The sequence below is a fragment of the Cyrtonyx montezumae genome, unplaced genomic scaffold (assembly GCF_038088225.1).
Source record: "Cyrtonyx montezumae isolate F1298 unplaced genomic scaffold, pur_monq_1.0 scaffold_7, whole genome shotgun sequence".
Classification (NCBI taxonomy): domain Eukaryota; kingdom Metazoa; phylum Chordata; class Aves; order Galliformes; family Odontophoridae; genus Cyrtonyx; species Cyrtonyx montezumae.
Genome location: NW_027072078.1, coordinates 14364656 through 14377608, shown reverse-complemented (window position 1 = coordinate 14377608; position 12953 = coordinate 14364656). Strand labels below are relative to the sequence as shown.

At 40.8% G+C, this 12953-nt stretch overlaps 1 protein-coding gene across 1 annotated transcript in view; it reads left to right on the top strand.

The window, feature by feature from the left end:
* TTN (titin) overlaps nucleotides 1-12953 on the top strand; it is a 237676-nt gene that overhangs the window by 44130 nt on the left and 180593 nt on the right. Inside the window, exons 45-50 of the mRNA XM_065750962.1 lie at nucleotides 5940-8480; nucleotides 9095-9373; nucleotides 10518-11081; nucleotides 11577-11858; nucleotides 11951-12229; nucleotides 12584-12862. Coding sequence (XP_065607034.1) covers nucleotides 5940-8480; nucleotides 9095-9373; nucleotides 10518-11081; nucleotides 11577-11858; nucleotides 11951-12229; nucleotides 12584-12862 — 4224 coding nt within the window. The remainder of the gene's footprint in view (nucleotides 1-5939; nucleotides 8481-9094; nucleotides 9374-10517; nucleotides 11082-11576; nucleotides 11859-11950; nucleotides 12230-12583; nucleotides 12863-12953) is intronic.

Below are 12953 nucleotides of genomic sequence, written 5' to 3'. Positions count from 1 at the left end.
GACACCCCCTGAACGCTACTCCACACCATCTGAGGAATCAAACTACAGCATGCCACCTGAGCATTACTCCACACCTTCAGGTGGTTCAAAGCACAACACACCCTCTGAGTGCTACTTCACACCCTTTGAGGGACCTCACTTAGCATCAGGGGACATCACACCACCAGAGCACTACTGGACACCGATTGAGGAATGTAAAGATGACGTGGCAGTATTTCCCCCCTGCAAGGAAAGGTATCAGGCTCCAGAGCAGCCATGGGATGAGGTTTTTAGGACCCCCTGTGAAGCCCGAGAGCCATCAGGCAATGAGATGCCACCTGCATTCCTGAAGGCATTGAGTGGGAGGAGGCTGTATGCGGGGAGCACACTAAGTTTTGTGGCTGAAGTGGTGGGTGTGCCTGAACCAGGGGTAAAGTGGTACCATAATAAATCACTCCTGGAGGTGGATAAGAGAGTGCAGGTAGAGAAGGATGGCAGCAAGTACATGCTGGAGATCACTAACATCCAAAAAGACGATGAAGGACTGTACCTGTGCCATGCAGTAAACATTGTTGGAGAAGCTAAAAGCATCGCCCAGGTGGAAGTTTTGCCTGAAGATGGGCGCTCACTAGCACTGCCACCCCCTGTGACCCACCAGCACGTTATACAGTTTGACCTGGAGGAAAACACATCCTCACGGTCACCTTCACCACAGGAAATACTCCTGGAAGTGGAGCTTGATGAAAATGAGGTGAAGGAGTTTGAGAAGCAGGTCAAAATTATAACAAGTCCCGAGTTTAGCCCAGATAAGAAGAGCATGGTGGTCTCACTGGATGTGCTTCCACTTGCCCTGTTGGAGCAAGTTTCAGGCTTTGCCTCAGAGGAGAATGAGGATGTGAAAATTGATTTTCAAGTGACTGAAATGCCTCCCCGCTTTGCTGTGCCCTTTATGGATGTGAAAGTTACAGAAGGTTCAGAGGCGGTTTTTGAGTGTGTGGTAACAGGGACACCTGTCCCAGTGGTGCAGTGGTTCAGAGGTGACACCTGCGTGACACCTGCTGCAGGGAAGTATGTGGTAAGTCAGAAAGAGGGACTTCACATCCTGAAGGTCCTTAACGTAGGTCCTTCTGATGGTGGCTGGTATCACTGTCGGGCAGTCAATAGGCTGGGAGAAGCATTGTGTAAAGGCTCTGTCATAGTCACAGGGAGTCACTTGCAGGGAGCAAGTGCCATGGCAAGCAGTGAGATAGTCATGGACAGTGAACCAGAAAGGCCTGAGAGGTGTGACTTGCTTTTGAGTAAGGCTGAGACTTCCGAAAAATGGTCAGACGTAGAGTGTGAGTTTAAGACATGCACTGAGGACTCAGAGAGAGTGGTACAGCTGTTTGAGGTGACTGAACAAGAGCATGAAGTGGAAGGGGAGAAGACTGTCAGTGTTAATTGTGATGTGTTCAGAGAGCCATCCCAAGAGGAAGAGGTTGAGTCTAGGGCAGAGGACACAGAGAGCTGCAGCTTTGAGTTCCAGGTCGCAGAGGCCCCTCCCAAATTTCTGAGGCTCATTTCTGACTACAGTACATTTGTTGGTGCATCAGCATGTTTTCAGTGTCTTGTAACTGGCTCCCCTCACCCAAGCGTCCATTGGTACAAGGATGGAATGTTGTTGGAAGGGGATCGTTACTATATGCAGGAAGAGGAGGGAGGTTCTCATAGCCTTACTATTGACAATCTGATGCAAAGTGACAGTGGGCTGTACAAATGTATAGCCACTAACAGGGCAGGAACTACTGAGACTTGTGCATTGTTAACATTGTACTGAATGTCCATGACTTAATTCATAGTCTCTTCTGAAATACTACATGTTTTATGTTGTTACTCAGTGCAGGTGAAAATGCAGTAATCGTTTTAGGGGCATTGTTTTTCATCTCTTTAGGGGTGAAGTTAACTCCATGTGGGCATATTTCTATCTCACTTAAACTTGCTTTTGTTGAGGAATTTAAGTGAGATTTACAGTGTGGATAAGTCTTGTGTACACCTTCTGAACCAAGGTGTATTTCAGACTCCTCTTGAGCTCCTTACTCATTCTTGATATTTCAATTGACACTCTTATATGTAGGAATCATTTGTTTTGTATAGTGTATATAGCCCTGTGTCTGTACAAGCACAATTGTTTTTGTAATACATAGGCAAGAAATCACCTGAAAATGTAGAAATTGCCTTTTTCTTGTAAAATAATTGTATACAATACTAACTTTGGTCTGCTTTTTAGTTCAGACATAGTTCCATGGAATAATACCTTAAACTGATATTCCCTCTTCTCACAATGCTGTGTCAGAAAATGTGAGTCTCTCTAACTCAAATCCTGTTTAGAGTTTCTGTCATTGCAAAACTCTTATTACCATGAACCTCACTCTATTGAGTTTGTGGAATCTGATACATATATATGTTTATTAAATCAATTTAATTATGATGTAGCAGAGAAAATCAGTGCAATGGATAGATAAAGTTTTGCTTTAGTAGGGACTGGACAGGATTTTTACTCTATTACCAAGTAATAAACACAAAAACCTATTTTGTACTGTATCTTTAAAAGTTAAAGAGAAAGGAAAGGGAGCATAATAAATCAATTACGTAACTGTAAATTCATTAATAATGTGGGTTTTTTTTTTGTCCCCGTATTCCAGTGTCACTCATAGAATATATATAGTATTAAAAAGGGAATTTTAATGCAGTATTCTTCCTATGCATTAGAACTATATACAGAGTCATTAAAAAAAGATTAAAAAAGAATTATTAGTAACAATTAAGTGTGTTGCGTTTCAAGATGACCAGAAATAAATAGAATATATTCAGTTATCTTTGGCATATTCTCAGCAAAGAGATTTTTACATTAATGTTCTCAGTGTGAATATATATTTTTGTATTTAAACTAATGATAATATTTAGGAAGAGGAATCAGCAGTAGTTCATATAATTAAATCAGAACTAAATCTTAGATAAACAATGTTAAATTGATTAAACAAATATGTTAAAAGTATAAAAGTTATTAATTTTTAGCAGAACTTAAATAATTCAAAGGCATGTGCCAGCTTTACAATTGTCTGTATGCCAGCATGATACCAGACGTTTAACAACCCTTACCAAAAATTATTTTTACTTTAATTTGAAGAAGTAAATCAGATTATTTACAAAGCAGTTGCCTTGCAAACTGCTTTAAGGAGCATGATGATTTTAAGTGTGAGAGAACTATTCCTGAAGTACATCCAGTTATGGTCATGCTTGTTCTTATTTCTGAGTTTTATGTATCCTCACGTGGGGGTAATTATGCCTTAAAACCTCAATGACCTCTAAGACTATTCCATCACTTAGACAAGATAGTAATTTTTAATCAAAAAGTTCATTTTGCCCAATTGTGTTGTCCAGTATAAACTTGCAGGAGTGGCTAGTTCTAGTGACCCGGCATATGGAGAAATTTACTGATTAGGCTAGTACCATTGTGTCACTTCAGTTTCTTCCCATACGTGACCCTGTAATAAATATTTAAGTATGTTTTTAGCAGGTGGGGGCAATTGCAATTTCTCATAGATAGTGGTGGTAGGAAAGAGAAGTGAGAGTGTCTGACCCAACATTGTGATGATTGTTAATTGTTTCATGATGTGTCCTCATCCATTCCTTGTGTGGATTCTTTAGGCAGCAGAGATCCCTGTGGAAACTGGTGTGAATTGTCATATGTCAGCTGTGGCACAAAAGGTCTTTCAGTTCTAAAGCCAGCGATGTCTGAGAGCCTTTGGTTAGGTCCTAAGTGACTTCGACCTGTTTTATTTGCACATTAATGAACTGAAATTTTTAGTAGAAATGAGCCTGCTTTAAAATCTTGTATCCAAACAGGTCCAAGTTCTCGTCCACATCTAAGACACGTGGCAGGGCATATTTATGTCTACTTGTGCAGTACTGTTTGTGATTTATGTATGTTCTTTTAAGAACATTATGACTTCTTTTAAGTTTCATAAATTGTCCAGGAGCACAATGGTGTGCTTATGGAGATACAACCAGTGCTACAACAGTAGAAATCTGGAAAAATTTCACTTTGAAAAATCTTCCTCTGGGGCATTTGGTATAGCCTTGAGCCATGTTTGACCACCTCTCTTCAAAATATTGTATTTTCATAGGAATTATTTAAAAAAATTATAATAATTGTCAGATTTAAACTCTTCATTTTCACAAACCATGTATCTTAAAAAAAAAAAAAAAGGATGGATTACATATGTTTGTCATCAATGTGTATTGAATGTTAACATGTATGGTTAATTTGTGAAATAAATATGTAAACTATTTAAGTCTATTGCTTCCTGTATTTTATTCATTTCAGGGACAGAGCTACAATATGAAAAAATATATATATATTTTTTTCCTGGCATAAATATACAGGAACAAAAACAACAACAACCAAAAGCATTAATTTTTGCTTTATTCCTGTATATAAAATCTTCTCATATGTGTTATTTTAAGTTATATTCTGCATTTGTTTTACTTTCTTTTGGGCCCAATTCAGGTGCCCATCTTCAAATTTAGTAATACGCTATATTTTTGAGGAAGCTGTTCTACAGTTTTAACAAGGCTGTTAGATACTAAAAAAGGTCTGGTGTAATTTATTTTTCACCTAAGCATCTCTTCTCTGCAGGTAGTCACTATGCACAGTGCTATGTCATGTATACTTAGGTGTTTGCAGAAAGGTGAATAATTGCTAGAAACGTTGCTTGTGGAAAGGTTAATAATTGGTAGAACCAATGTGAAAGAATTGTGTATGACATATTTTGTTCTTCTTCATAGTTGGTATTTGAGTACGGCACAAATTCTTATTTCAAAATAAGTTTTGAAGTTTAAGACGCTGTAATTAAGAAGTTATCAATGTTCATCGTTAGCATGCCAGTAGATATTTATCCATTCACTCTTCTTTCATTCTTTTTTAACAACTTCAATATCTATCCAACATCAAATACTGTGGGCCACAACTGAGCAAATTTGTCTCAGGGTGGACAACAGTATTTGATTTCTAAAATTAGTTGGGTTTTTGTGTGTGTGTGTTGTGCTTTTCTTGGATATCTTGTTTCATTCCCAGAAACCTCAGAATTCACTGATGTTTCTGCTGTCAAGAATGCGAGGAGGATGACACATTCTTTCCTCAGCGTCTGTTTCCTCACATTTTAAATCATCATTAAAATTAAGTGATCCATATTGATAACAGGAAGAAAAAAACATAAAGTGCTCAGTCTTATTTTTTTTCTGGTATTGTAGAAGTTTTAATATGCAGAATTGTGCCACTTAAAAACAGAAAGTCAACTAAATGACAGTAAAGCAAGAATGCAAACTCATGATTTTAGTAATAACAGTGTTTAAACTTCAAGTTTCTACTGATAAAAGCAGTTTAAAAAAGATTAAGTAACTATACCAGAAGAAAAGCTGGTGTGCTGAGAAGTGATATTTTTCCTACTCAGAATCTAATATTCTGGTTTGTTTTGTTTTGTTTTGTTTTTTGTTTTTTTGGTATTTTGAATTAACTAGGACCTTTGCACTGCTCTTCTATCTATTTGTATGTGTATATATAAATATGGTACATACCACTGTAATTATATTTCTGAAATGCACCACTGTTACTTGACTGTTATTTTCAGTGTTCACTGAGTCATCCATGAGATTATGTCTAACCCATACTGTGATGTTAATTCCATGTTAATTCATATGGCAAGCTATTAATTAACCTGACCACACAGCATGGGTTGCTATGTACGGTAAGTATCTGATAGAAAGAGGGCCTTGTGTACCTGCTGTATTGTGTTAAGAAAGATATACAAAAATAGTTGCACTAGCAGAGTTGTACACTACTTTTTGGTGCTTATTGCTGTTTTCAAGTGTTCACTTAAACATTCTAGTACAACTAAACTTTTTTCTTTTTTTTCATACAGACATCTCTAGTTCTTTTACTGTGTCTTCTGAGGAAGGAAGAAGTGAAGGCTACAACAGCAGCCTTCAGTTGCCTGATAGAGAAAAAACACTTGAATTTGAGTCTGAAAAAACAGTTTATTCCAGTCAAAGTAAGCTGAAAATGGAAGAAGGAGGCAGTGCACCTGTTTTCCTCAGACAGGTCTCAGACGTTGAAGTCTGGCAGGGAGATATAGCTAGGCTGTCTGTTACTGTTACTGGAAGCCCTGCACCCAAAATCCAGTGGTTTTTCAACGACGTAGAGCTAACCTCCTCCACAGATTGTAAATTAGTGTTTGCTGGAAATGACCATAGCCTCATTCTCCCCTATGCAGGCATACAGGATGAGGGCAAGTACACATGCACAGCCAGCAATGTGCATGGTGAGGCCACGTGCAGTGCCCACCTCCATGTGCAGCAGCAAACACGGGGGGCCCCTTGCTTTGCAAAGGTACCGGACAGTGTGCAGTGTGCACCAGGCTTCACTGCTGTCTTTGAGTACACTGTGGCCGGGGAGCCATGCCCTGATGTAGAGTGGTTCAAGGGCAACGAGCAACTTTTCTTGGATGAACACTATTTTGTGGCTTACCATCCTGATGGCTCGGGCTCCCTGACTGTGCGGGAATGCACTGAGCAGGACACTGGGCTATACATCTGCAGGGCAGTGAACTCGCTGGGTGAGACTACATGTTCTGCAGAGCTTCTTGTGCTGCCTGAGGAGCATGTTGCGTGCAAGCAGAGTTCAGCCTTGCAGTGCTCAGTGGTGACAGAAAACCAAAGCCCTACCTCTTATGAGGAGGCCAGTGAGCTTCCCACTGCAGAAGGAACACTTAGCCTTCAGGCCATGAGGGAACCCCCGGCCCTCCAGCTCCAGATGAGCCAGATAGTGCACACACTGCCCAAAGAAAACATACTCCCTAGCCTGCCGCCAGCCTGCCTTGCTATGCAGGGTGTTGAAGAGATGCTGACCCAGGCAGCCAAAACACAGGAGAACAGCAAGCTTCTGGCAGAGCTGGTGCAGACCCTTCCTGCTGGCCCCGAAAGTGTTACACCTGAAGTAGCAACTGAAACACTACTGCCAGGCTGTCTCGGGAATGTGGCTGTACAGATGCTCTTGTCCAAAGAGCATGTCATCCCTGAGGAGGCAGAACAGATGGCTGCTCTGAAGACAGAAGTTTCCCAAGCCCTTCAACAGGTATCAAGCACCACTGAAAGCTGTGTCATATATGGTGACCACTTTCAAGTAATAGAGGGATTCCAGGCAATGCAAGGTGAGCTAAAGGCTGAACTCAGATTTCCCACTGAATTGGCCTGCACAGGGGGTCTTGCTGTCCCCCTGGAGAACATTTCTGCCCTGGAAGCAGCAGCAGAAGATTTTGCCGCAAGAATCCATGAGGGACAGGCTATGAGATTTCCCTTACTACTAGAAGAAAACCAGCCTTTGGAGGAAGAACATGTCATCAGTCTTGCCAGCCCACTAAAGCAGTATCCAAAGGTAGAAAGACAACCCCATGAAATGAAGTACACTAGCCAGCTCCAGACAAGCCAAGTCCTTACCAAAGAGAGCCAGCTCACTTATCAGGATCCCAAGAGCTGTAACCTAGATATAAAGTCCCAAATCAGAGATGCACTGAAAGCCACAGTGGTAAGTGAGCAAAACCTCTTATTTTCAGAATGGTTGGCTGATAAAGAAAGTGTTGAAGTACAGACATTAAAAATCACCAAGGAACATAAATATACCTTGTGCACCTATGTTGTGACCACAGGAGAACTCGACCCCATAGAAGTACCAGTCTTTCTTGCAGAAGTCAACATTGAGACAGCTGACCAGAAAAAAGTATTGAAGGAAGCTTTCTATTCTCTTATTTATGAAGAAAATTACCTTTTGACAGATGAAAAATACAAAGCATTGCCAGGCCTTCCCCATCCACTTAACTTAGGAAAATGCTGCGCTGAAACTTCTGAGATGGAGCCTCAGCAGGCTACAAGAACTACAGAAGCAGAAATACCCCTGGAGCATCCTTTGTCTACTGAAGTAGTCAATTCTGTGATGGAACATGGCCAAATCAGGGATGTGGGAGCAGCAGCAGCCACTGCTGATGTAGCCCCTGCAGGCATTCCTGTTGAGAAACCCATAGGAATAATGAAATGGAAGGAGAAAAGGGAAGAAATACATGAGGAGGAGGGCAGAGAGGGTCTGGAAACTGAAGGTCTGAATCTAGAGGATGAGCTGAGCAAAGAGAATTACCCTATCATACATAGCAAGCTGCTCAACACTGTTGTGGAGGAAGGGGAGAGTGTCACTCTGGTGTCTGTCATAACCAATGTCACAGAGGTGAATTGGTACTTTGATGGTAAACTGGTGTTTTCAGGCAACAAATTCAAGTGTTTGCAAGATCAAGACACATACAAACTAGAGATCAGCCAAGTGTGTGGGGAGATCCACCAAGGAGAGTACACTTGTGAGGCACTGAATCAAGGTGGAAAAAGAGCAACAACAGCAAAGCTCACAGTTGTTAAAAGAGGTTGGATTATGGGGATAAAAGACCACCTTTCTAATACACTGCTCTGCTAAGGAAATTGCCCCTTTATGTGTCTGTATCATTGGATACAGATACAATAATAATACCATCACAGCACTAATCAGAGGGTCCCCTTTCTCTCTCTACTTATGATCTCCTTTTAACCCATTGTAGTCTCTCTTCCACGTCATACAGGCGAGACCAGGACAAATTGCACTGTAGTCCTGACCATTTCATCCCACCTTTGAAGTGAATCTGCTCTTTCACTTTATTACTGCTGCATACAATCTTCAGATGATTGCACCATTTTGGCACATATTCACATCATCATTTTGCATGGCTCCAAGATAGTGTGGTGTATGTTCAAATTGCATTATTACATGTTGCTGTTGCACATCACTTTTCTGGTTTCACCACTGTATTTCATGATGATATTCTGCACCACCACAATCTGTCCACTGAACCTTGTACTACTTTCATTTCTTACAGGTATTTTTTTTCCTTTACACCTTATGTGGATTGCAAGTAAATCACGTTTTGTTTCAGTTAATCACTTCATTTACTTTCCACAATTCCAGTGGGCATGTCTTTGAATTACTCTCTGCTTCTGATTTCAGTTGCACCAATCCTGAGAAGAAGGCTTGAACCTCTGGAGGTGGCCGTAAACCACGTGGCCAAGTTTACCTGTGAAGTAGAAACTACTCCCAATGTCAAGTTCCAGTGGTACAAAGCTGGCCGTGAGATATATGATGGGGACAAATACTCAATTCGCTCCTCCAACTACCTCTCCACACTGGAGATCCCAAGGCCTCAGGTTGTTGACTGTGGAGAGTATAGCTGTAAGGCTTCCAACCAGCATGGCAGTGTAAGCTCTACAGCCTTTTTAACAGTAACTGGTAAGTACAGAGTCTCAAGCACTTTTTTTTCCTTACAGTATCTTAAATGTCTTGCTGTACCAAAATGGTTTCCCTGGTATACTCACAAACATTTATGGTAGGGCCCTTGATTGCCATTGTTATGCATAATCCATACATAACTTCGACAAGTAAAAGAAAAGAGAAGAGAAGGAATGAATGTAAAAACAAACAAACAAGCAGAAAAAAAACGCACTTTTAGATGCTTTCTGTACCTAGGAAAGAGAATCAGTGTGCAAAGTTTCATGAGGGAATACAAAGTGGGAAAAGAGTGGGAGGAACTACACTGTCAGTAGAACGGGATTGCTTTGTGGTAACATTCTTGAAGGTTTGTTTCAATTGCAGACCGTGAGCAAATGTACAATTTTAAATCTGACTTCTTTGGTGTAGAGGTCACTGTGTGATTATCATTGTATCATACATTTATCCTTCAGCCATACTTGTCAGGCAGACTATGCAGCTGTACTTACCTGAATGTGTGTGTGCCATTGCCAAGGGAAACTGTGTGATGGGGGAATAGGTCCTCTTAAACAAACAAAAGACAGTTCAGATATGTTTTAATTTGCAAAACTTATCTTTTTTTAAATCTTCTGATAACTCTGCATAAATATCTTCTTTTTCTTTATTTCTTTTGTGGTTTTTTATATTATTTTTTAACATCTTGTGGGCTTTTTGGTTATGTTTTATTTTTTTTCTCTGACTTTCCTTTTTCTGGGAAGAGTCTATGGGATCCCTTGCTAAGTGCCAGGTGCTAGAGCCTAAAGAAGCATGTGCAAACTGTGAAACATACAAAAACTTGACTATCTTGAGTGAATTGTGTGCAAATGTGTCATTCTTGGGAAAGGAATTTGTGGGTTTCAGTTTATTTTCCTTTAGTTTGTACATTGCTCCAGAGCCAAAATGCCCTTAAGCTTTGAAGCAATATGTAGATGCAAGAAGTGCAAAACCAAAAGCTGAAAATCGTGATGTTTTATACCTCTTCTCTCCTTCACTGCTGACTTCTTTTGTTTAAGAGTGACCAGTGACAGGCTGCCCCCTTCCTATTCTCTGTCCCTGACTAATGAAGAAAGACAGCATAATCTCTGTTCCCCACCTCTGCATAACAATTAACCCCTTTGTTTTGCAGAAGCACTTCCGCCTACGTTTCTTACCAGACCTGAAACTGTCACCACTTTTGTGGGCAAAAGCGCCAAGTTCCTGTGTACGGTTTCAGGCACTCCAGTCATTGACGTCGCTTGGCAGAAAGACGGCACACCCATTTCACCTTCGGACCACCACAAGATCTCGAAAGTAGAAAATAAGCACGTGTTAGAAATTTCCCTTCTCACCACCAGTGACAGAGGGATTTACACTTGCAAAGCTTCTAATAAGTTTGGGGCTGATGTTTGCCAGGCTGAAATGATTATTATAGACAAGCCTCACTTTATTAAAGTTTTGCAATCAGTGCAGTCAGCAGTCAATAAAAAAATACGTCTTGAATGTCAGGTAGATGAAGACAGGAAAGTAAGAGTAGAGTGGACAAAAGATGGAAACAAAATCCCCCCAGGCAAAGATTATAAAATTTACTTTGAAGACAAAATAGCATCACTCGAGATTCCTCTGGCTAAACTCAAGGATTCAGGCCATTATGTATGCACCGTCTCAAATGAGGCAGGAAGCAGCTCCTCTTCTGCCAGTGTCACAGTCAGAGGTAAGATAGTCCTAGGTCCCACTTACCTTTCTCTTCTTCAGTTCCCACCTTCTTCTTTTGCAGGCAAACTCTTTCCTGAGGTGAAATCATGCGGTGAAGTCCTCTCAGATCTTCCATCAGCTCCACTCACCTTTCTTATTTCCCCAACTGCTTTCCAATGCACTGTGTGTTGCTTCAATATTTCTTTTGTTAACCACATCCAAGAGTTGCTCCTGCATGTGTGGGATAGGTGGAGGGGGGAGTGCAAGACCATGAGAACTGCAGCTCAGCCTGTGTTGTTCTGATCTTTTCTAAAGTAATGTTTTGTTGCTCGGAACCAGTTTCTTAGAGCTTTGTATTTCAGCCTTCTTATGTTTTCCTTCCTTTCTCTTCCCCCCTTTATTTTTCCCCTTCTTTCACCATCCCCTTTTTTTTCCACTTCCTCCCCCTCCTTTTCTCTTCTCCTATCCTTCCCTGCCTCTTCCTCTTTTTTTTTTTTTTCCTTTCTGTTTTTAGAACCACCATCCTTTGTGAAGAAGGTTGATCCGTCTTATTTACTGACCCCGGGTGACTCTGCACGGCTTCAATGTAAAGTCAAAGGGTCTCCTGAAATCCAGGTTTCTTGGTTTAAGGACAATAAGAAAATCCTTGAAAGCAACACACACAGGATGTCTTTTGTCAATTGTGTGGCTGTGTTAGACATTTCAGAGATGAAAGTTGATGACAGTGGAAGCTACTCATGTGAAGCTGTAAATGAGGTTGGAAGTGACAGCTGCACCACAGAAGTAGTTGTCAAAGGTCTGTTCTTTATGCTACTGTCAGTCACATTTGAGAACAATCTTCATTTTATTTTGGCATGAACAATTAATTGTTTCTTGCTGCTTTTATAGAGCCTCCATCTTTCGTCCGAGCACTTGAACCAGCAGAGGTAGTGAAGGGAACAAACACCGTTCTTCAGTGTGAGGTTGCTGGCACTGGACCATTTGAGATTAGCTGGTACAAAGACAAGAAACAGATCCGCAGTAGTAAAAAATACAGGTTGACCTCTCAGAAAGCAGTTATTTCTCTGGAGGTGTCGTCTTTCAATAGTGCAGACGTCGGTGAATATGAGTGCATGATAGCTAATGAAGTTGGAAAGTGCATATGCAGTGCAACATATGTCTTGAAAGGTCAGTGGGAGAGAGAACACTCCACATACTGCAAGGAACCTCTTATTTCTTAAAGCATCTTTTCTTTGGATTTCTGCAGGATGGGTGGAGAAAGGGGGTATCTTCTTCTCTTAAAATTTTCTGCATATCTTAACTCTTATGTGACATCAAACTTATGAATTTAAAGAACACTGGGCTTAAAGGGCTATGCATTACTCTTTCAGCTGGGTAACATGACTCTTCCCTTTGCCTACTCTTTAACTGAATTGTGTCACGCTCTGTGCATGCTGTCTCATAAAACCATTTTTGAGCACCAGATTTCATGGAATCATGTAGCAAATGAGTATTTCTTTTTATGTCTTTTCTTTGAACTAGAACCACCATCATTCGTTAAAAAAATTGAAAATGTGACGGCTCTGGCTGGAGACAATGTTACATTACAGGCTGTGGTGAAAGGGTCAGAGCCTATTTCTGTGATGTGGATGAAAGGCAAAGACATTATTCAAGATGATAACAAAGTGAGAGTGACATTTGAACATGGGCTAGCAACACTGCAAATTACTGGAGTCCAGCTGAGCTCTGGTGGAAAATATACCTGTGTGGCTGAGAATGATGCAGGAAGTCAGTCGTGCTTTGGTGAACTGGCAGTTAAAGGTCAGTGGAGCAGTGCCATGACCTCTGTATTGTCTCTCACCCAAGAGGAAGAGCAATTTACTTCTGTCTTTAACACTGGTTGTTTAATTCT